The following is a 21425-nucleotide window of genomic DNA, read 5'->3' as shown; positions in this document are numbered from 1 at the left end:
TGAGCAAATGTTTCCCAGAAGGGCCAAAGGTGGAAGTTCAGATCCAAATGGTCAGTGGAGGGAGGAGACTATAGGAAAAGTAGAGCTGGAGAATACTTCATTGTTAGGCCACTTTCCAGGCAGAAAATAGTACAGAACAAAGGGGGAAAGAACCCGTGTGAATGAGGTCAACATGACTACCCAAAGCATCCTTCCCTATGCTTACACTGGACCCAACTCTCTTCCCTGGGCCCTGAGTGTCCTGTTGGCATTGCAGGTAAGTTGGCTTTTTGGGAGATGGCACATTAGCAGAGACAAATCCTGTCCTGCTAAGAGGCGCATAAAGATGATCGTTTCTGGTGGTGCGGGGTGTGTGTGCAGTTCAGGGATTTCGTTCCGGAGTCTTGTTTGGTCAGCAGCAGTCCTGATTTGCATGTTACAGGTCAAGGTTATACGTGGGATGAGGATAGTTGCATGTTGAGATGGAGGAACTGCACTTTAGTGTGTTTCACTAGGGATGGGGAAAGAGTGAAGCTGTGAGTCTGCCTGAAAGGCATTGTCAGGGCATGAGTGTTGGGGCTACTGTTTCTATATCAGGCTATGGCTCTGAGAGAGGGCTGAGAGATATCATCAGGCATGGTGTGTGGTAGCAGCTTCTAGGCAGGGATCTAGGCATTATATATTTACTGCTGTTCAGACTAGGGCTCATTCCACCTTGTTCCTTCCCAGCATCTCCTGGTCCAGGCCTCCTTTCTCTGCACCTTTCACTTGCTCTTCCTAGCCACGCTCCCTCCCAGTAAGCTGGATGGTTTTCAGTGTTGGAATGAACTTCTGGCCCGCAGCTTCTTTGCCTGTGGCATCTCTACAGCGTTACAATGTGGACTTGGTACTAGGTAAGCTGATTTTTGGCTAATCTCTGGTCATATTCTTAGAAGCTAAGCAGAGTGAGGATGGGATGTTTAGGTCCTGGGAAATGCCTATTTCTGTTTGGCTTCTGGCTAATAATTCTTAATATTTCTTAACCCCAAGGATCCCTTCAGAAGCCTGATCTGTTCATTGCCATCCCTGCAGGTTGCCATTGGTTCAAGCGCCATCTTTTGAGTTCCTTATCCCAGCCATGGTTCTGACCCAACATACGGCTCCCATTCGTCAGTCAAAAGGAAATAGTGAGTTATGGTTATAAATAATACCCAACAGGTCATTATTATTGGATGAGGATTGCCAAAGTTGTTTATGCATCTTTGAGTTTTGGATTCAGCAGTGGTTTATATCACACTGAAGAAACAGCTTTCTGTGGTCACTGTTTTTGCATTTTATGTTCCAAAACTACATGCAACTTTCCTGTTAGATCAGGCTAAGATCTAACAGTATAATAATTTATTTATTTATTTTTATTTATCTGTGATTTATATCCCGCCCTTCCCACCAGGTGGCTCAGGGCGGCTTACAACATGTAAAACTAACATAAAATATAAAATATAATTGCCCTAGTGGATCAATACAATGTATGTGTAGTTCACCATTCTTTTTCCAACAGCAACCAACCATGTGCCTCTAGAGAACTGAAAGCAACAGAGATTTTTTACTCTGTTCTCAGAAAACTTCTTTTTATTCACCTTCATTGAACTTCTCATACTTCTCTGACTCACTCAGGGTTTTTTACACATAAGTGATTAACAGCACAATCCGGGGGGGGGGGGGCGGAAAGTCTTTTGGGAGCAGACAAGCCGCTACGTGGGCGCAGAAAGGGTTTGCACTGAAGTCCAACTGGCACCACCACAGTGGAGGGGAGTTACAAGGGTGGGGGGCCGCCCGAGCGCTGCTCCGCCTGAGGGCAGCAGTGCCTGAGGGCTGCGCCCGAGCGTGAGCAGAAGTGAGGCGGAGTGTGGCATTCAGGCGGAGGAGGGGGTGGAGTTGGGAGCGTGGCCAGGCTTAGGTGGCTTCCTGAGCAGTTTGGCCCAGGACACCCCCCCCCCCCCCGAGAGGCACAACTTTACACTGGCAAAAATGGTGGCGTGGCCCATAGGCACTTGTTGAAACCAAAAACAAAGGTCACCTCCGCTGCTATGGAAGCTCGCAAACCCCTTAGGGAGCGGTGTGATTGCCTCGCCAATCCCCTCGCACCTTGGGCTGACGAGTCCCCTCCCCAGAACCCAATCGTTGTCTCCCTCCTCCTAGAAATACTTCCACTCTGGCCTCGCACAACTCAGTTGTTGGAGAGAGGAGCGCGTGGCAGGAAGCTCTGCCGGTGAGCTCCCGGCCATACAGGCTTAGAGCGAGGGTCAGGCAGGCACGCTGGTGACGAGTTTTGCACCTCTCAGTTGCTTTGACAGTGTCTTTGACTTGCAAGGGGGAGAGAGAGGTCTCTCCCCTGGGGCTAACTGCTCTTGTTTCCAGGTCTCCACAGGTTCCGGGCTCCTGGAGGTTCTGCATGCGGCTGTCACCCATGGCTGGGTAAGTTCCACTGTGCCCCCCCGGTCCTCCCCCTCCCCTCGCTCTCAACCGCTCGGTGTGCGAGCATCTCTGGCACTTGAATCAGGTAGTGGGCTTCAGCAGGGGGTATTTGCTGACCCCGGTCCTCTGTGCTGCCGCCTTGGTCTGCCCTCTGCTGTGTTCCCAAACCCTGGCAGGGCACGGTGTGTGTGTGTGTGGCAGCTGCCCTGTTGCAGGGAGGTGGGTCAGAGACTGTCCCTTTAAGAGAGCGCCCAGCTGAAACGCAGCCTGCTCTTCCAGCTGCCACCCCTGCAGGTGCTCTTGATCTCTATCTCCGTTTTGCAGGTGGGACTTCAACACAGAGGCTTCCGTGTGTGTCGCTCCACCACCACCCCACCCCCTCAGCTGTTTCTGCCCGCTGCTCGGAATGGAACCCCACCCACAGCAAGACTGCCCAGCGCACGCCAGGGAGACTGTTGCACTCTGTTCTGGAAAAATAAAGTCTGAGCTGTGCCCTCTGTTGTCTCTCCTGCTTGGCATCTGCTGCACGTTCCCTGGGCAACCCTCCTCCCCATCAGTGGCCTCTCTGAGGGAATGCCTGGGAGGGTGGGCAGACTTGGTTTTGGGGGAGGGACAGTCTATGAGCCACCACGCTGCCCCCCGCGTGGCTGGATGGGGAGGGGAGTGCCTACCCGACCCCACAGGGCTGTTGTGTGCAGGGCACTAAGGGGGGGGGTGATGAAGGGGACTCAGAGTTCTGCGGCTGATGCACTCGCACTCTGAGTTCTGCGGCCACCTGGGGAGGTGTTCTGTGCACATGGCAGGGGGCGTCAGGGCAGCACGGGGTCTCTCGGTGGGAGGGTGTCTGCTGCTGGGCTGCTCACTCCCAGACACACATTCCAGCCGCTGACTATGACAGTGAACTCCTGCACTTGGCACTTCCTGCTTGTCTGCCTGCCATTGGCAGAGTCTCTGACAGCGGGAGGGTGTGAGGGCATTGACAGCTTCTCTGTGGTCCCGTGTGGGCCTGTCTTGGCCCCACCCCCACCTCGCCACCAAGCCAGGCTTCTCATGCACGCATGCCCAGCCTCACTCCTGTTCCCTCCCCGTGTTGATGACCCGTCTCTCCTTTGCCTGTGATGGTCTGCCCATCATTGGCTCCGTTCTCTGTTTGGGGGCAGGTTGGGGATGGCTATCAGCCTCTCTGGGACCATCTCTCCCCATCCCTGACTGTCATGAGCCGCAGCGCATGTGCCAGGACTGGCCAATGTTGGGGGGGTTGGATGGCCCTCCCCTCCGGCTGCCTCGGCCTCCCTTGTGTCTCCACCAGCGGCGTTGCCATGGCGACCATCTCCCTTATGGCAAGCTACGCCTCTCCCCTCCCCATGCCCCAGCGGGCCGAAGTCCTCAGGAAGTCTACTAGCGGCGCGGCAGCTAAGCCACGGCCGGCCACCACTTATGTCTGGATTGGGCTGTGATAGGAGGAAATCACCATGTGCCACATGTGATTGGTTTTAACCCCCCCTTGGCAACTCATATGCAGGCTTGGATCCTCTGCTTTCTTTCTCTCCTCTACAGCTTTCTCTAGGATCCCTGCAAGCTTCATATAACTGCGTTTCATCCTAATGTTTGACAGATCCTATTCTCAACATTTGTAAACTTAAGGCTAGCCTGATTTCAGTGTTCTTCCTCCTTTTTTTATTTCCATCCCTCTCCAATTCATACATGTCTGTTCTTCTCACTCTTCCAGGCACTGGTGCCCTTAATGAATACTCTGTTCTAAACTGCAAAAATACAAGAAACTGGGACTGGTTACTCTGTGAGGTTCGTAGCTACGATGGACAGATTGTGGGGGAAAGGAAAACACTGGAGAGACATGAAACCTTGGTTTCCTTTTGAGAATGAGGTGTCAACTTGGTGATAGTAATTGGGGTGTGACATATATTGCTGCCATCATACAGTGGTGAAGGGAGGAGGAAATTGCTAGTCTCTTGCCTTGCATGTTTTATCAGTTTCTTTGTCAGTCTTCCCCAGTTTGTCACAGCTCCCCCTCCATTTGTCTTGCTGACTTAAAAATGGAGCTAACAGCCTTTGGAAGCAAACATTAGGGTTTGTAATTTTCTCCTCTTTTCTCCTAGGTCTCTGGTGCTGTGTTGGTCTCAGCTGTAGTGCAAATGGCACTTGGAGTGTCAGGTGCCTGTGGCTGGATTGCCAAGCATTGTGGGCCAATGGTTCTGGCTCCAAGCCTCGCTGTCATTGGACTTTCAGCATACAGGCCTGCTGCTCTTCTCTGCTCTGAAAACTGGGGGATAGCCATGCTGTAAGTTCCTCAAAGCTCTTATTACTAGCTTTTAAAAAAAGATCCTCCAATACCATAGGCATTTCCCAGCATCCCCTTAAAGGGCACTCAAGGGAGTGAAGTGTGAGCATGGATGGAGTGAAGACTTCCAGCTTTTTCTACTCCCTGCGTTTTCTAGCTGGAGGCACTTTAAGACAACTGGGCATATTAGTGCCACAGTGCAAAATTAGATACACTCAAAACAGAATAAACATCTAAGTTCTGAAACTGTCAGGTTCTAATTTTAATGTAGACAAATGGTCTTGAACCTACAAGAATCACCATTATGGGGATGAAACTTGGGCTTTGGCAATTCAAAAACTGAGTTCTGTCCTGTGAAAATTAACCATAATTCAAAATGTTTGCCAATATGCATATTTCTTTTCAATATTCAAATAACGAGACATGAAATTAATTTTCATCCAGTTTTTGCAGGACTTCAATTTTGGCATTTTGCATTTTCAGATTTGTGCTAGTTTTTCTAATTTGTTTCGGTGATGATATTAGTGCTGGAGTGGGGATCTTCAAAATACACTGGTCCTTTCTTCTTTCCTAGCATGGAGTAGGGAATGGTATCGGGAGAGACACTGGCTGACACGAGGAAATCTATTCTGATTCTTTGTGTTGTGCAATTCCAACAAGGCAGATGTCAGTGTTTGCATATCTGTATACAGTGAAATGCCCTATACCAGGGGTGGTCAACAGTAGCTCTCCAGATGTTTTTTGCCTACAACTCCCATCAGTCCCAGCCAGCATGGCCAATGGCTGGGGCTGATGGGAGTTGTAGGCAAAAAACATCTGGAGAGCTACCGTTGGCCACCCCTGCCCTATACCTATGGCACTGCTATGCTGAATATCACTCACTCTCCATCTCTTTTAGACTTGTGTTGCTGAGTATTTTGCTATCACAGCACCTGGCTTCCTGTCGATTGCCCCTCTGCCAGTGGAGCCAGGCAGGGGGCCTCTCTATAAGATCACGTCGCCCAAATCTTCATATGTTCTCGGTATGGATTAATGAACCCCTGTCCAGTTTCCATCCTCTTCACCATTGCCCTGTTGTCTTGCTCTGATCTATGCAACTTTAAGCGTAGAGATATTTCAGATTTTTATACTAATTGAGGAGTTAGATACATTTGCAGTTTACCGTTAAGATAACAGGAAGCTCCAAGGATGACTGGCTGCATGACCTGAAGGAACCATGAGATGCCTGGTTGTTCCTATGCTATGAAGCTCCTCAGCATATTTATACCATAGACTTAGGGCTTTTCCACATAGTGATACTTTCCTGTGAAACCCCATTATAGCTGTAGCTCTCGATGCTGCATAGCAGCAACAGGGCTTCCAGATAGAGGGTTTCACTGCATTTCCCTTTCCTAGTCTCCATGGAAATCTTTGTGGAGGGTTTTTTTTACCAGTAATTGACAACAATATACAATAATATTGGTATGTTGATATGTCAATTATATATTTAAAAAACAAACAAACTCAAAAAGCATCCCCAACAATTACTTCTTTGTATCCTAACCAAACTACAGTTCTTTGAGAGGAAATATTATAATTAAATTGGGGTGTGTGTGTCCTCTCCTCATTTTATGCATTGCACAAATTTACTTTAGACGTCACCTCTGGAATGTAGCTTGAGAGCCAGTTTGGTGTAGTGGTTAAGTATGCGGACTCTTATCTGGGAGAACCGGGTTTGATTCCCCACTCCTCCACTTGCACCTGCTGGCATGGCCTTGGGTCAGCCATAGCTCTGGCAGAGGTTGTCCTTGAAAGGGCAGCTGCTGTGAGAGCCCTCTCAGCCCCACCCACCTCACAGGGTGTCTGTTGTGGGGGAGGAAGGTAAAGGAGATTGTGAGCCGCTCTGAGACTCTTCGGAGTGGAGGGCGGGATATAAATCCAATATCTTCATCTACCTCACAGGGTGTCTGTTGTGGGGGAGGAAGGTAAAGGAGATTGTGAGCCGCTCTGAGACTCTTTGGAGTGGAGGGCGGGATATAAATCCAATATCTTCATCTACCTCACAGGGTGTCTGTTGTGGGGGAGGAGGGTAAAGGAGATTGTGAGCCGCTCTGAGACTCTTTGGAGTGGAGGGCGGGATATAAATCCAATATCATCTTCTTCTTCTTCTTAATTCCTGGATCCTTTCTGCCCCTCTTCTTCTCCAAAGCCCACCAGCGTATACTGCTTGGTCCTAAATCACACCTAAATTTTGGTCCTAAATCAAACCCATATGTTTCCATATATAGTTCCATCCAAACACCTGTGAAGATAAATGGTAATTTAAAAAAGAGTGAGTAACATTCTGAAGAATGGGGGCAGGGGGCTAAAGAGTCTTGGGGGCGAGCAGCACATAGGAAGGGCAGGTGGCTTCTCACTTTTACTTTGTATTCCGACAGGTTCTGTTGCCAGTCTCTGGAATCTGGCTTGTTTGTGGGATTCTGAATCCCATCCCAATTCCTTGGGATGTGTTGCATCCTTCCACGCATCATTTGACCCTCAACAACAGCACCCTGCAGTCCCCATGGCTCCAGGTGCCTTATCCAGGTAGTATGAGGGCCAACCAGACTCTGCCCTTTGTGGGGGGGCTGGTGGTTGGACTTTGTTTCTCATCTTTCCTTCCCTTCCTTCTGCAGGCGAACAGGGCTGGCCTCTACTTAGTACCCCTTCAGTAGCCATAGGTGCTGCAATGGGTGTTGCTGCAAGTATTAACTCTATAGGCTGCTATTTGCTTTGTAGCAAAGTTCTAAGGGAACCACCTGCACCTCAGCATGCATGCAACAGAGGGATCTGCGCTGAAGGCCTAGGCAGTCTCCTGTCTGCTGTGCTGGGGGGGGTGTCTGGAACAGCATCTAGCATGCCCAATGTTTGTGCCAGCTGTCTGACTCAGGTATGTGCATGGGTGAGGGTCATGGACAGATGTAAAGCGAAAACAGAGATCTCTCACAAGATCCACTATAGTGCTCAAGGGATAACAGGCACTTATTTCAGCCCCAGTTTCAGAGATTGCCATAGTCTCAGGCCCAATACATGAAATTGCCTTGTCCAGAATCAGGCCATTACTTTATCTAGTCAAGCGTTGTCTACTCCAAACTAAAGGTTTCAGACAGAGATTTTTTTTCCTGACCTTGTTACTTGAAATCCAATTTTGCTGAGGATACTAGAGACTGAATATGAAACCATGTGTATGCAAAGCACATTCTATGCAGCCAAGCCCATTCACCTAGTTGAAGCTTTTGATCTTGTTATCCAGCTGGGAGGTGGTCACAGCCTGTAACTAGGTGATGTTCTGGGTGTCCCATTATCCTTGCAGCCTCCTCCCCACTTAGCTGCAGCATTTCTTCTTATGGTCAGTCATAGGAACAAGGATGTGGCAGTTGCATTTGACAGCACTATTCAAACTATTGCCAGCTGGCCTGGCCCAGGTCTGCAGAGGAGGCATACCCTGAATTGGAGCAGCTACCAGGGCCCAGGATTTCTGACAGGGCTCATTCCACTCACTCTGTTGCTAGTGACTGATGCTCCTAGAGGCACACACTGCCATTGCCCCTGGGGAAAGGGCTGCAGGTAGTCAGGCAGCTATAAGCATAGGCATCGGGAAAGCTTGCAAGCAGGCAGAGAAAGGACATACAGACAGGTGAGGAGGCATACAGTTGGGTGGGAGGAAAGGAGGCCACAAGCCTGACGGTGGAGAAGAAGGTGCCCTGGGAACTCTCTGCCCAGGGCTCCCCCAAAGCCTGGAACTGTTCTGAGGGCAAACCCAAGCTTTCTGTTCCAGAAGTGGCCTCTGGGTGGAGAAACATAGCAAGTGAAAAAAACAGAAGCAAAAGAATCTGACAGTGCAGTAAGAAATCAAGGAATTTATTAACAACATGACGATCCCATGTGGTCATATTATTAATAAACTACTTACTTTCCCACTGCACCAGTAGCTTCTTTTGCTGTTTGTTTTGGTAAGTGAAATGCTCCCCCTCTTTGAATTATATAGTAAATGAAGACAAAAAGAGGTCTTGGAGTGTAGGTTACATTGGGGAGGGATATCATCCCAGAGCTGCCTTTTGGACCAAACCTATCCATAGGTCGCCTCTGTGTCATGGCCAGTGGGTTTGAGGAGAGGGCAAAACCAGGCCTGTCTTTAAAGAGAACAAATGACTTCTCTCATTGGCAATGCAATTAGACTTCTACCTGCCCACCCTCAGTTTTCTTCAGCAGGGCACTCCCTGCTTTGTCACCTTATGAAATCCAGAAGGATCTGAGGGGTGAATATACATGGGGGGAAATACAGCCAGTTTGGTAGGTCTGTATTACAGCAGAAGCAAGTTCTTAAAACCATTGAACAGTTATAATAGTTACATAGTTAAAACAATTAAAACAGAGCCAGTTTGGTGTGGAGAGCCAGTTTGGTGTAGTGGTTAAGTGTGTGGACTCTTATCTGGGAGAACTGGGTTTGATTCCCCACTCCTCCACTTGCACCTGCTAGCATGGCCTTGGGTCAGCCATAGCTCTGGCAGAGGTTGTCCTTGAAAGGGCAGCTGCTGTGAGAGCCCTCTCCAGCCCCACCCACCTCACAGGGTGTCTGTTGTGGGGGAGGAAGGGAAAGGAGATTGTAGGCCGCTCTGTGCCTCTGTCCTTGAAAGGGCAGCTGCTGTGAGAGCCCTCTCCAGCCCCACCCTCCTCACACGGTGTCTGTTGTGGGGGAGGGAGATAAAGGAGATTGTAGGCCGCTCTGAGCCCTCTCCAGCCCCACCCATCTCACAGGGTGTCTGTTGTGGGGGAGGAAGGGAAAGGAGATTGTAGGCTGCTCTGAGCCTCTGTCCTTGAATGGGCAGTTGCTGTGAGAGCGTTCTCAACCCCACCCACCTCACAGGTTGTCTGTTGTGGGGGAGGGAGATAAAGGAGATTGTAGGCCACTCTGAGCCTCTGTCCTTGAAAGGGCAGCTGCTGAGAGAGCCCTCTCCAGCCCCACCCACCTCACAGAGTGTCTGTTGTGGGGGAGGAAGGTAAAGGAGATTGTGAGCCGCTCTGAGACTCTTCGGAGTGGAGGGCGGGATATAAATCCAATATCTTCTTTTTCTTGTGCCCTGTTTTTTTGTTTTGTTTTTAATTTCTATCAAGGTAATTTTTATAGTGCCTTTTAGCCTGTCTGGGCCCCTCAAGATGGATAACAACAACTATAATAACTACCTTAAAACTGTAAACATTAAAACCTCATAATAAAATCATCCCTATGGTGTAATAAAAGAGGGCAGGATGATACGTGTTCTTTTGTTTGTTTATTTCTACTTATATTCCACCTTCCTCAGGGCAGATCACAACATCAGTTTTACAAACCATTAAACAGTTATAATAGCTACATAGTTAAAACAATTAAAACAGAAGCACAATAATCTAAAAGCAGGTAGCACTGTAACTCAGAAGATGCAATAATCTCAAGTAACTGGAACAGCTAGGCCATGCCCCAAAACTATGAGGCGTTACTTAATCTGAACCATATAGAGACGGAGAGCTTCAGCAAGGGAGCCCAAAATAGTTGGGCACTTGCTGCATCACCCAAAGGCCTGGCGGAGCAGTTCCATTTTACAGGACCTGCAAAACTGTAAGAGGTCTCACGGGGCCCTGATCTCAGATAGGAACATGTTTCACCAGGCCAAGGCCTTCTCTGCCCTGACCCTGGTCAAGGCTAAGAGGATGGCCTTTGGACCAGGAACAACCATCAAATTAGTGCAAGGCTCTACGGGGCATATATGTGGAGAGGTGGTCCCTCTGATATGTCAGTCCCAGGCCCCACAGGGCTTTAAAGGTCAATACCAGCACCTTTAAATGGATCGAGTACTCAATCGGTAGCCAGTGCAATTGGTGTAGCCCCAGCCAAATGCGCCCCACACAGACATCGCAGTCATCAGGAACACTACCACATTTTGCACTAGCTGGAGTTTCTGGATTAGCCTCAAAGATAAGCCTGCTTAAAATGAGTTACAGTAATAGGGTTGCCAAGTCCAATTCAAGAAATATCTGGGGACTTTGGGGGTGGGGCCAGGAGACATTGGGGGCGGGGCCAGGAGTACCGGTGTGACAAGCAGAATTGAACTCCAAGGGAGTTCTGGCCATCACATTTAAAGGGACAGCACACCTTTTAAAATGCCTTCCTTCCATAGAACATAATGAAGGATAGGGGCACCTTCTTTTGGGGCTCATAGAATTGGACCCCCTGGTCCAATACTTTTGAAACTTGGGGGGCATTTTGGGAAGAGGCACTAGATGCTATACTGAAAATTTGGCACCTCTACCTCAAAAAACAGCCCCCCCAGAGCCCCCGATAATCGCGGATCAATTCCCCATCATTCCTTATGGGAATTGTTAATGGAGCTGCATAATGGCTGTGGGGGTGGGGCTTCCCCCGCCGGCCAGCTGGCTGGGGGAGGGGGGAAGCCTGTAAAACCAGGGGATCCCCCGCTGGGACCTGGGGATTGGGAAGCCTATACAGTAATCAATCCCAGAAGTGAGTGACCATTGCATGGGTCACTGTAGCCAAATCCTGGTGAGAGAGATAGGGAACCAGTTCCTTAACTGCAGAAGATGATAAAAGGCCAACCTGGCAACTGTGGTAACCTGGGCCTCTGTGGATGTGATGTATCCTGGATCACACCTAGGCTCCTCACCTTCTGTAGCAGCACCAGCGGTGCACCAACCAAATCAGGGAGCCTGATTCCTAACTCAACTCCCCCCCAGTTCAGGTACAGGACCTCCGTCTTTGCTGGATTGAGTTTCAACCAACTCTGCTGTAGCCACCCAGCCATGGCCTCTAACACCCTGTCCAAATTCTCTGGGGTTGCGCTCTGGCAGCCATCCAACAACAAATAGAGCTGGGTGTACCATCAGCCTACTGGTGACAGACAGCCCAGACCAATTGGGCGAGGGGCTCATGTAGATGTTAAGCAGCATTGGCGATAGGATCTCTCCCTGTGGCACTCAACATCCCAGTGGATGTCACAGGGAGACCCTCTCAACAAACGCCACCCTCTGTCCCTAACCATAGAGGTCATCTAATATTCAGTCAGTCTGACAACTTCTATTTTCTCCAGAAGGCCTGTAGAATGGCTATAGCCTGGCCTCCTAGGGGCTACAGCCTGGGGGCAGCAATTTATTAGATGGCCCTCCCATGGATCTTTGAAAGTTTCATGTCAGGCAATGCAGGTTCCCTCAAGGAGGCCACAACCACTGACCATTATTATTTTTTTAAAAAATTCAGGTTACCTCATTCCGCTCAGTGTGGGTTAGTGCTCTGGCGTGCATATTGTTGGGCTTATCTCCTCGGCTGACAGGACTTCTTGCCACCATTCCTCTGGCAGTTCATGGTAACAAATGCTTGCAATCTTCCCTCTGTTATGTCTTCCTGCTCACAGTCTGAGGCAACTCATAGTACCAAGCTTCTTTTCTGTATATGTTGGGGAAATGGACTAGGGCTGCCAGCTTCAGATCAAAGGAAGAAAACCTGGAGTTTTCCAAGCCCTGGCAGCCTCATATGAGGTGGCACTTGCTGGCTGAAAGCAGTAGATGGCTTCACCTCCCTCTCCTCCCCATTGCTTGTTGTCTTCTTCTGAAGTCAGTGTTGCTGTTTTTCTCTTTTTTACCTCAGGAGGAATGCTGTGTGTGTCATATAGCATGGCTGTAGGCACTGGCATCTCGTACTTCCAATACACGAACATTGACTCAGGAAGGAACATCTTCATTGTGGGCTTCACCATGTTCATGGGACTGCTGGTTCCGAAATGGCTCTTCGCTGCGCCAGAGTCCCTGGCCACAGGTGCTGAGGGCAGGAGACTTTACATTTTCAGGGTTGTGAGAACAACAAAAGCTTGAGAGGCCATAATCTGGGTACAGTTAAGGAATTATTGCAAGATCCTGAACACCTGTAAAAAGGCGGTTGGGTTAACATATGGGTTAAGGCTTGAATAACGGGTTCCAAAAGTGACTTTTCTGAAAGAGTACTTCATGGACTGTGCCCTCACTTTGTTCCTTGCAACTGACTTTTAGATGCTCAGTAAATTTATGTCAAATATTTCAATCAGTTAGTCAATCCTGCTAGTACTGTGTCTGTCTCAGCGAGGTTGATGAAGTACAGTTTCAGCCACTTAATAGTACTGTGTACTGGCTTACTTTTATCCCTGAGCGCAGTCTAAGCCCACTGAGACCAAGGGATTCAGACTGGAGCAATGCTGTGTATGATTGCAGTGTTAGAGCTAAACTGAACCGCATTTATATGGAAATGAAGTTGTGGTGTATTTTTTTAAACAGTTGATTCAGTGTCTTCACCTATAGTTAAGGTTGCTAATTTCTAACTGGTGGCTGGAGATCTACTACTACCACTGATCTCTAAGTGACAGAGATAAGAACATAAGAGAAGCCATGTTGGATCAAATCAATGGCCCATCCAGTCCAACACTCTGTGTCACACAGTGGCCAAAAAACTCAAGTGCCATCAGGAGGTTCATCAGTGGGGCCAGGACACCAGGAGCCCTCACACTGTTGCCCCTCCCAAGCACCAAGAATACAGAGCATCACTTGCCCCAGACAGAGAGTTCCAACAATACGCTGTGGCTAATATCCACTGATGGACCTCTGCTCCATATATCTATCCAATTCCTTCTTGAAGCTAGCTATGCTTGTAGCCACCTCCACCTCCTGTGGCAGTGAATTCCATGTGTTAATCACCTTTTGGGTGAAGAAGTACTTCCTTTTAACTGTTCTAACCCAACTGCTCAGCAATTTCATTGAGTGTCCATGAGTTCTTGTATTGTGAGAAAAGGAGAAAAGTACTTCTTTCTCTGTCCCATGCATAATCTTGTAAACCTCTATCATTTCACCCCTCAGTCGACATTTCTCCAAGCTAAAGAGCCTCAAGAGCTTTAACCTTTCATCATAGGGAAAGTGTTTCAACCGTTTTAATCATTCTAGTTGCCCTTTTCTGGACTTTTTCCAATGTTATAATTTCTTTTTTGAGGTGTGGTAACCAGAATTGTACACAGTACTCCAAATGAGGCCACACCATTGATTTATACAGGGGCATTATGATACTGGCTGATTTGTTTTCAATTCCCTTCCTAATAATTCCCAGCATAGCATTGGCCTTTTTTTTATTGCAATCGCATAGTATCTCAACATTTTCATTGAGTTATCTACCACAACCCCAAGATCTCTCTCTTGGTCAGTCTCCACCAGTTCACACCCCATCAGCTTGTATTTATAGTTAGGATTTTTGGCCCCAGTATGCATTACTTTGCACTTGGCCACTTTGAACCTTATTTATCACGTTGACACTCACTCGCCCAGACCAGTTCACCTGTAGAAAATGTCCACTGTGGAAGGTAGATTCTATGGCATTATATCCAAATATAGTCCTCCCAAATCTGCCCACCTCAGGCTCCACCCCCCAAATCTACAGATGTTTCCCAACCTGGAGTTGGCAACCCTACCTATAGTATACTCCCATATTTTCCCATAAGTTCAACATAAGATCAGCAAAAAGGGGGGAGGAAGCAAATTAAACTCTATTCTACATCCTGCCTCCATCTGGGGAATAGATCTGGAATTACATACAACAGTATCTTCCCTGTAATAGTAATCCCTCTCCAGGGTGATCAGTCATACAGGCAATAAGAGTTTTAGATATAGTTAGATGAAAACCAGGCTTATCCTCCAACATCAATATGACATAGGGTTGCTAAGTCCAATTCAAGAAATACCTGGGGACTTTGTGGGTGGAGCCAGGAGACATTGGGGGTGGAGCCAGGAGCAAGGGTGTGACAAGCATAATTGAACTCCAAAGGGAGTTCTGGCCATCACATTTAAAGGGACGGCACACCTTTTCAATGCCTTCCTTCCATAAGAAACAATGAAGAATAGGGGCACCTTCTTTTGGGGCTTATAGATGTGGACCCCCTGGTCCAATCTTTTTGAAACTTGGGGGGTATTTTGGGGAGAGGCACTAGATGCTATACTGAAAATTTGGTGCCTCTACCTCAAAAAAACAGCCCCCGCCAGAGCCCCAGATACTCGTGATTCGATTATCCATTATTTTCTATGGGAATAAGTCTCCATTGGGAATAACAGAGTTCCCAGCAGACATTTTCCTCCCCTCCCCCTGCTTTCTGATGACCCTGAAGTGGGAGGAGGGCTTTCAAACTGGGGGATCCCCTGCCCCCACCTGGGGATTGGCAACCCAAATTTTGACAGAATTTTATCTCGCTTGTGTTTTATTACCTGGATCCATGACTTATTTTAACCTGGATCAATTTTTAATATTATGTGTATTTGGTGCTCTACTAGGATTGCCAGGTCCCCTGACCAGCCGGTGGGGGGTGGGGTGTGTGTGTCAAATTGCCAGGTCCTGATTTAGAAAACTCCTGGAGATTTTTGGGTGGAGCCTGGGGAGGACAGAGAATTCAGTGAGGTACAGTGCCATAGAGTCCACCCTTCAAAACATCAATTTTCTTCAGTGGAACTGATCTCTGCAGTCTAGAGATAAGGTGTAATTCCAGGAGATCCCCAAGTCTCACCTAAAGGCTGGCATCCCTATGCTCTACTTGTATTATATTTTCTCTTTAATCTCTGCTGTTTTATTTCTGCTGCTCTATAGAATTTCAATGTGATTTCTATTACATAATTATAAGAAGGCTTGAGTATCTTGTTAATAAAAGCAGGGTAGAACTTCTAAATACAAGTAAATTATAAATTAAGGAAAATTTCTATATTCAGTATTTTGATTAAATTACCTTCTGTGTTCAACAGAACTATTTGGTCAATACCAGTTTCAATTAATTACTATCTGAGGTATTTACAGTGCAGTTCTGTTAACTGAAATCAATGTGGCTAGATTGCAGTAACGCTATATAGGACTGCATGGTCAGTGAGGTAACTTTGAAGACTTGGAGGAATGCATGGGAGGCACTGGACAAGAGCATTTCTGAGGTAATTGTGATGCTTTCTCTGCAGGGTGTGTACCAGTAGACCTCTTCCTCCTTTCTTTACTGATGATTCCTGCATTTATAACTGGAATCCTGTCTTTCTTTTTAGAGAATACAGTCTCAGGTAAGGAGAAAGCAACAGGTTGCTTTATTCTGATTGTTTGCATTTTTGACCACTCTCTGCTCAGCTCTAGATGAGTGCTTCCTGGCACTAGTGAAGTTTCCATTGTTGATTGTTCTTAAGAAGCTTGACTGACTGTAACAAGAAGAGACAGTGCCCTTTTTTACAGCACAACAACAGTGGATATCACATTGTGATGGGAAGCCCTTTTGTGATGGCCACAAATGGGAATCCTTTAAGAACAGTTCAGTTTGGTTGATTAGTAACAGCCGTTACCATTGTGACGATGGCAATTTTAGTACAGGGAACCAATAATGTTTTTAAGTGTGTTATAGGAGGGAAGAAGGAGCTCATCAAGATGTGATGAATGTTGCCTGCTTTTCTGGTGCATTTGTTTATCTGCTTATTTAATCCTCACTGGGTCCAACTCAATGAGACAGAACAAAGGAAAAGTCCTTAGAGAAAGCGAAGTAGAAGGAATTGAGTGCATCTAGTGACACACAGATCCCAGTTTTCCAAACAGCAATATTAATATTTAGAAAAGCAGACAGGAAGAGAGAATGGAAGCAGAATTGTATATCTGTATTTGTTTTAGGACTTCTAACCACCTTTCCTTCCATTAAAGACAGATCTCTTGTCATATTTTTCTCACTCTGGGGTTCTCCCTCCCCTTTTCCTATCTGCTTATGTTTGTAGACTACTTTGTCCTCTTTGTTCCTTTTTGTTATATGCAGATAGTATAACTTACCTAAGCATTAGCTGAGGTCAGCACAGCCATTTCTTTGATTAGCTCGTAATTGTGCATACCTGCCTGGGAGTAAGCTCCACTGAATTTGGAGAGGGACGGTGGCTCAGTGGTAGAGCATCTGCTTGGGAAGCAGAAGGTCCCAGGTTCAATCCCTGGCATCTCCAACTAAAAAAGGGTCCAGGCAAGTAGGTGTGAAAAACCTCAGCTTGAGAACCTGGAGAGCCGCTGCCAGTCTGAGTAGACAATACTGACTTTGATGGACCGAGGGTCTGATTCAGTATAAGGCAGCTTCATATGAATTCCATCCTCAGTTATTGCCACTGTCTCTAGGGAAACAGCTCTGGAGATCACCTGCAATTCTGAGAGAACTTCAGGCCGCACCTGGAAGTTAGTAAAGATTTTCAGCCACTGACTTCCTCCGAGACAGCTTCAAGCAGGGGTGGCCAAACTTACTTAATGTAAGAGCCACATAGAATAAATGTCAGATGTTTGAGAGCTGCAAGACATGAACATCAGATGTTTGAGAGCCACAAGGAAGGCAGGCAGGAAGGCAAATAGATGAGGGGAGGGAGTGGTGGAAAGAAAGCAGCTTTAACTTTAAATGCGTTATCCAAGCCGCTGGCTGGCTTGGCTTGGAGAAGTGATTTAAAGACTGACAGGGTGGTGGGAACTTCAGGAGCCACACAATATATGTGAAAGAGCCACAATTTGGCTATTCCTGGCTTCAAGCATTCATGGCAACTACATCTTCATAGTTCTGCTTAACTCCTCTTGCTTCATTAACTTTCCCTTCTCTTCCAGCAGTATATACTTCTTGTAAAAGTAGCCAGTTTGGTGTAGTGGTTAAGTGTGCGGACTCTTATCTGGGAGAACCGGGTTTGATTCCCCACTCCTCCACTTGCACCTCCACTTGCACCTGCTAGCATGGCCTTGGGTCAGCCATAGCTCTGGCAGAGGTTGTCCTTGAAAGGGCAGCTGCTGTGAGAGTCCTCTCCAGCCCCACCCACCTCACAGGGTGTCTGTTGTGGGGGAGGAAGGTAAAGGAGATTGTGAGCCGCTCTGAGACTCTTCGGAGTGGAGGGCGGGATATAAATCCAATATCTTCATCTTCTAAAATCTCCAGTCTCTTCAATGGCAGAAGAATGTTGATTTTTAGTGTAAGCATGAGTGCTGAAAATCTGAAAATGTGACACAGTCTTTTCAGTCAAAATAATTATTCTGTGACGAAAAGCAGTTTTGTTTTGATTGCTGAAATCAAGATCTGTGGGACGAGGGCTGGAGTCTTCATGAGACAAGGCAGATATAGTGCTGGCAGAGGAGGGCAAGTTTCTGAAGCAAGAAGCATGCCCCAGGAAGCTGCTTCTTCATCACAATATTAGGCATTTCATCAGTCAGACTCAGCCTTAGCTACAACAGTAGCTTTTTTTGCCTGGTGATTGGGATCTTTCTGCTGCCAGTGTGGAGTGGAGTGGGGTGCTCTGTCTGCTACCCTGCTTCCAGAGTTCATAAGAACATACCATCATAACATCTCTTAAGGGATGTTTGCCCATTACTCAGGTGACTGCTTTCTCATAGCTCCCTGGTGCTAAGGGTATGTCTGTATCTGTAAACCTTAAGTAGCTGTTCTGGCTGGATAGGCTAGGCTGCTGAAAGATGGAGACACTTAGTAGCACCCACAATAAATATTTCAAAGCTCATTGATCTTTTAAGTTGTTTTGTGGTTACTTTTAGGTACCCTGCAAGAGCGTGGATTGCTCAGCCACTTTGTATCATGCAAACCAGAAACAGCAGATAATTTCCTGAAACAACACAATGAAAAGTCTGCACAAAGATGCAAGCTCCCCCTTGTCTTGAGAAAGCAACAGTTACCTTCATGGTGCAAGGGCTTCCCTTTCTGTTTTCTCTGTCCCCTGGAAGAAACAAAAGAGGAGGCTGTGAACAGTTATCACTTGGAAGAACTGCACTGTTCAGCAGGGGAAACCACAGATCTGCTACTGAAGCCTGAGACCATGGAGCTGGAGGCAGACAGTAAACAAGAGAATTTGGGGAACCATAAATGTGTAACTATATTAGCTAACAAGAGGACCCTTTGCTCAGATACAAGTATTGTATGAGCATGGGTATTTTTTTTTCCAAAGGAGGTTTGTGTCAGACAATCTGGAATCAGATTTGAAGAATACTTAAAACAGGCTGCTCAAAAACAGCTGAACTAGCACTCCTAGCACACTCCCGGCGTCTCTGCAAAGACATTTCTACAAAAGTGCAATTAACATCATCTTTGGCGCTCATTTTCTCTGCCTCTCTGATATGTTAACACTTTCCATTTAATTTTTGCCTATGTGAATTTACCTACAGCATACTACTAGGTAGTATGCAGACCTAGCTTACAGGGCAGCTTAAATGTACTTGGGATGTGACAGGGCAGCTGGGGTGGGGAGGAATCTGGTTTATTTTCTCTACATGCATGTCCGTCCTCTTTATGCCGCTATCTTCAGCTATAAAGGGAGGGAAGAATTTATCTAACTTACATTGTAGTCCTGCAGTTCCAGGCTATGTTTTCTGCTAATGGAAGGCACTCCTGTTAGTGGAATCTGTTTGCTGCCTCTTCCTCTACTGCTGCAGCCCATTGATCTCCTTGAAATGCTGCTATTGGAGGGTAGAGAACCCTCAGAAATGACATGAGGGGTAAATCAGGGGTCTGCAGCCAAAACTGGCAAAACTTACACCCTTTAGCAGAAAATATTGCCTGGATCCAGCCCCTGGACTAAACTTCCTTTTGCATGCTACATTTGTACTTATGTGTGTATATACTAGGGGAAAGCCAACTTCTTGATGAAGTGTTAATACAAAATCCAATCACACTCCATTTTTTTAGTTTTATATGAACAGCCAGAGTTTGCTACATTGCCTGTATTGCAGCTGTAAGGTCTGCAGCAGGAAAGAGGGAAACTGTATCACAAAGGAGAGGACTATAGAATGCACAAGCCTATGTAACAATAAACGATATCATCAAATTTATTTTTCTTAAATAAAGATTACATGTATAATCATAGAGTTGAAACAGACTTCCGTGGTCATCTAGTCCAACCCCCTACATAATGCAGGAAATTTAGATAAGATATTGAAGATTTAAGATATTGGATTTATATCCCGCCCTCCACTCCGAAGAGTCTCAGAGTGGCTCACAATCTCCTTTACCTTCCTCCCCCACAACAGACACCCTGTGAGGTGGGTGGGGCTGAGAGGGCTCTCACAGCAGCTGCCCTTTCAAGGACAGAGGCTCAGAGCGGCCTACAATCTCCTTTCCCTTCCTCCCCCACAACAGACACCCTGTGAGGTGGGTGGGGCTGGAGAGGGCTCTCACAGCAGCTGCCCTTTCAAGGACAGAGGCTCAGAGCGGCCTACAATCTCCTTTCCCTTCCTCCCCCACAACAGACACCCTGTGAGGTGGGTGGGGCTGGAGAGGGCTCTCACAGCAGCTGCCCTTTCAAAGACAGAGGCTCAGAGTGGCTCACAATCTCCTTTACCTTCCTCCCCCACAACAGACACCCTGTGATGTGGGTGGGGCTGAGAGAGCTCTCACAGCAGCTGCCCTTTCAAGGACAGAGGCTCAGAGCGGCCTACAATTTCCTTTACCTTCCTCCCCCACAACAAACACCCTGTGAGGTGGGTGGGGCTGGAGAGGGCTCTCACAGCAGCTGCCCTTTCAAGGACAGAGGCTCAGAGCGGCCTACAATCTCCTTTATCTCCCTCCTCCACAACAGGCACCCTGTGAGGTGGGGGGGGGCTGGAGAGGGCTCTCACAGCAGCTGCCCTTTCAAGGACAACCTCTGCCAGAGCTATGGCTGACCCAAGGCCATGCCAGCAGGTGCAAGTGGAGGAGTGGGGAATCAAACCCGGCTCTCCCAGATAAGAGTCCGCACACTTAACCACTACACCAAACCGGTTCTCCTCCCTCCCCCACCTCCAGTTGCTCCTGCTCTATGCTCAGAAGATGGCAAAAAAAGAGAGAGCAAAACCTCAAAACATCTCCAGCATCCCTGACCTGGAGAAAATTGCTTCCGGACCCCAAAGTGTCAGTCAGCTTTTCCGTGGCATGTAAGGAAGGGCCATGAGCACTAAGCACTGATGCAACCCTTCCTGCTCTTGTTGGAATGAACCACACAACACGCGTGTTGAGGAGAAAATGCTCCGCTTGCAAAGCAAGCGGCCTTTATTATATAGGGTTCAGGTCTCAGCTTAAGACATAGCAACACAAAGATTCTCACAGGAAGCATGTACAATATTCTGCTTAGCGTGCGAAAAATCCACAGTAGCTTAGCAAGTTCCTGAAATATCTTGTCTCAATGTGACTGATGCGAGAGCGTCTATCTTTACAGGGCCTGGGTGACTGGGCTCGTGACACTCCCACGCCTTTATTTTATTTATTTATTTATTTATTTATTTATTACTTTACATTTATATCCCGCCCTCTCCGCAAGCGGACTCAGGGCGGCTTACAATATCATAAAAACAATCAATTCCATAAAACATATAAAAACATAATTCACTTATCAATTTAAAACTATTTGCGCTGTCTCAATCCAGTCTGGCGGTATTGGGTTCTGACTATGATCACCAGCTTCTGTAGGATGCCCGGTGTCTCAGAGCGGCTCACAATCTCCTTTACCTTCCTCCCCCACAACAGACACCCTGTGAGGTGGGTGGGGCTGGAGAGGGCTCTCCCCGCAGCTGCCCTTTCAAGGACAGAGTCTCAGAGCGGCTCACAATCTCCTTTACCTTCCTCCCCCACAACAGACACCCTGTGAGGTGGGTGGGGCTGGAGAGGGCTCTCACAGCAAC

The 21425-nt window shown here is 47.5% G+C and overlaps 1 protein-coding gene across 1 annotated transcript; it reads left to right on the top strand.

The window, feature by feature from the left end:
- Positions 1-19633, top strand: SLC23A3 (solute carrier family 23 member 3). The gene is made up of 12 exons (XM_060261287.1): positions 1-256; positions 709-872; positions 1051-1145; positions 4163-4236; positions 4551-4732; positions 5631-5754; positions 7150-7297; positions 7387-7640; positions 12000-12105; positions 12387-12554; positions 15743-15838; positions 18315-19633. Exons 1-12 carry the CDS (start codon positions 173-175, stop codon positions 18695-18697), a joined length of 1878 nt encoding a protein of 625 aa, XP_060117270.1. The 5' UTR covers positions 1-172; the 3' UTR covers positions 18698-19633.
- Positions 19634-21425: the final 1792 nt, after the last annotated feature.

The sequence above is a fragment of the Heteronotia binoei genome, chromosome 21 (assembly GCF_032191835.1).
Source record: "Heteronotia binoei isolate CCM8104 ecotype False Entrance Well chromosome 21, APGP_CSIRO_Hbin_v1, whole genome shotgun sequence".
Lineage (NCBI taxonomy): Eukaryota > Metazoa > Chordata > Lepidosauria > Squamata > Gekkonidae > Heteronotia > Heteronotia binoei.
Note: the sequence above shows the minus strand (reverse complement) of the source record. Positions and strands in the feature narration are given on the sequence as shown.

What these genes read in the sequence shown, in the direction of transcription:
- SLC23A3 (XM_060261287.1), top strand. Translation starts at nt 173, where the DNA reads ATGACTACCCAAAGCATCCTTCCCTATGCTTACACTGGACCCAACTCT. An exon ending in TCGTCAGTCAAAAGGAAATA is followed by an intron (nt 1,146 to 4,162) that starts GTGAGTTATGGT and finishes TCACTCTTCCAG; the next exon opens with GCACTGGTGCCCTTAATGAA. An exon ending in AACTGGGGGATAGCCATGCT is followed by an intron (nt 4,733 to 5,630) that starts GTAAGTTCCTCA and finishes CATCTCTTTTAG; the next exon opens with ACTTGTGTTGCTGAGTATTT.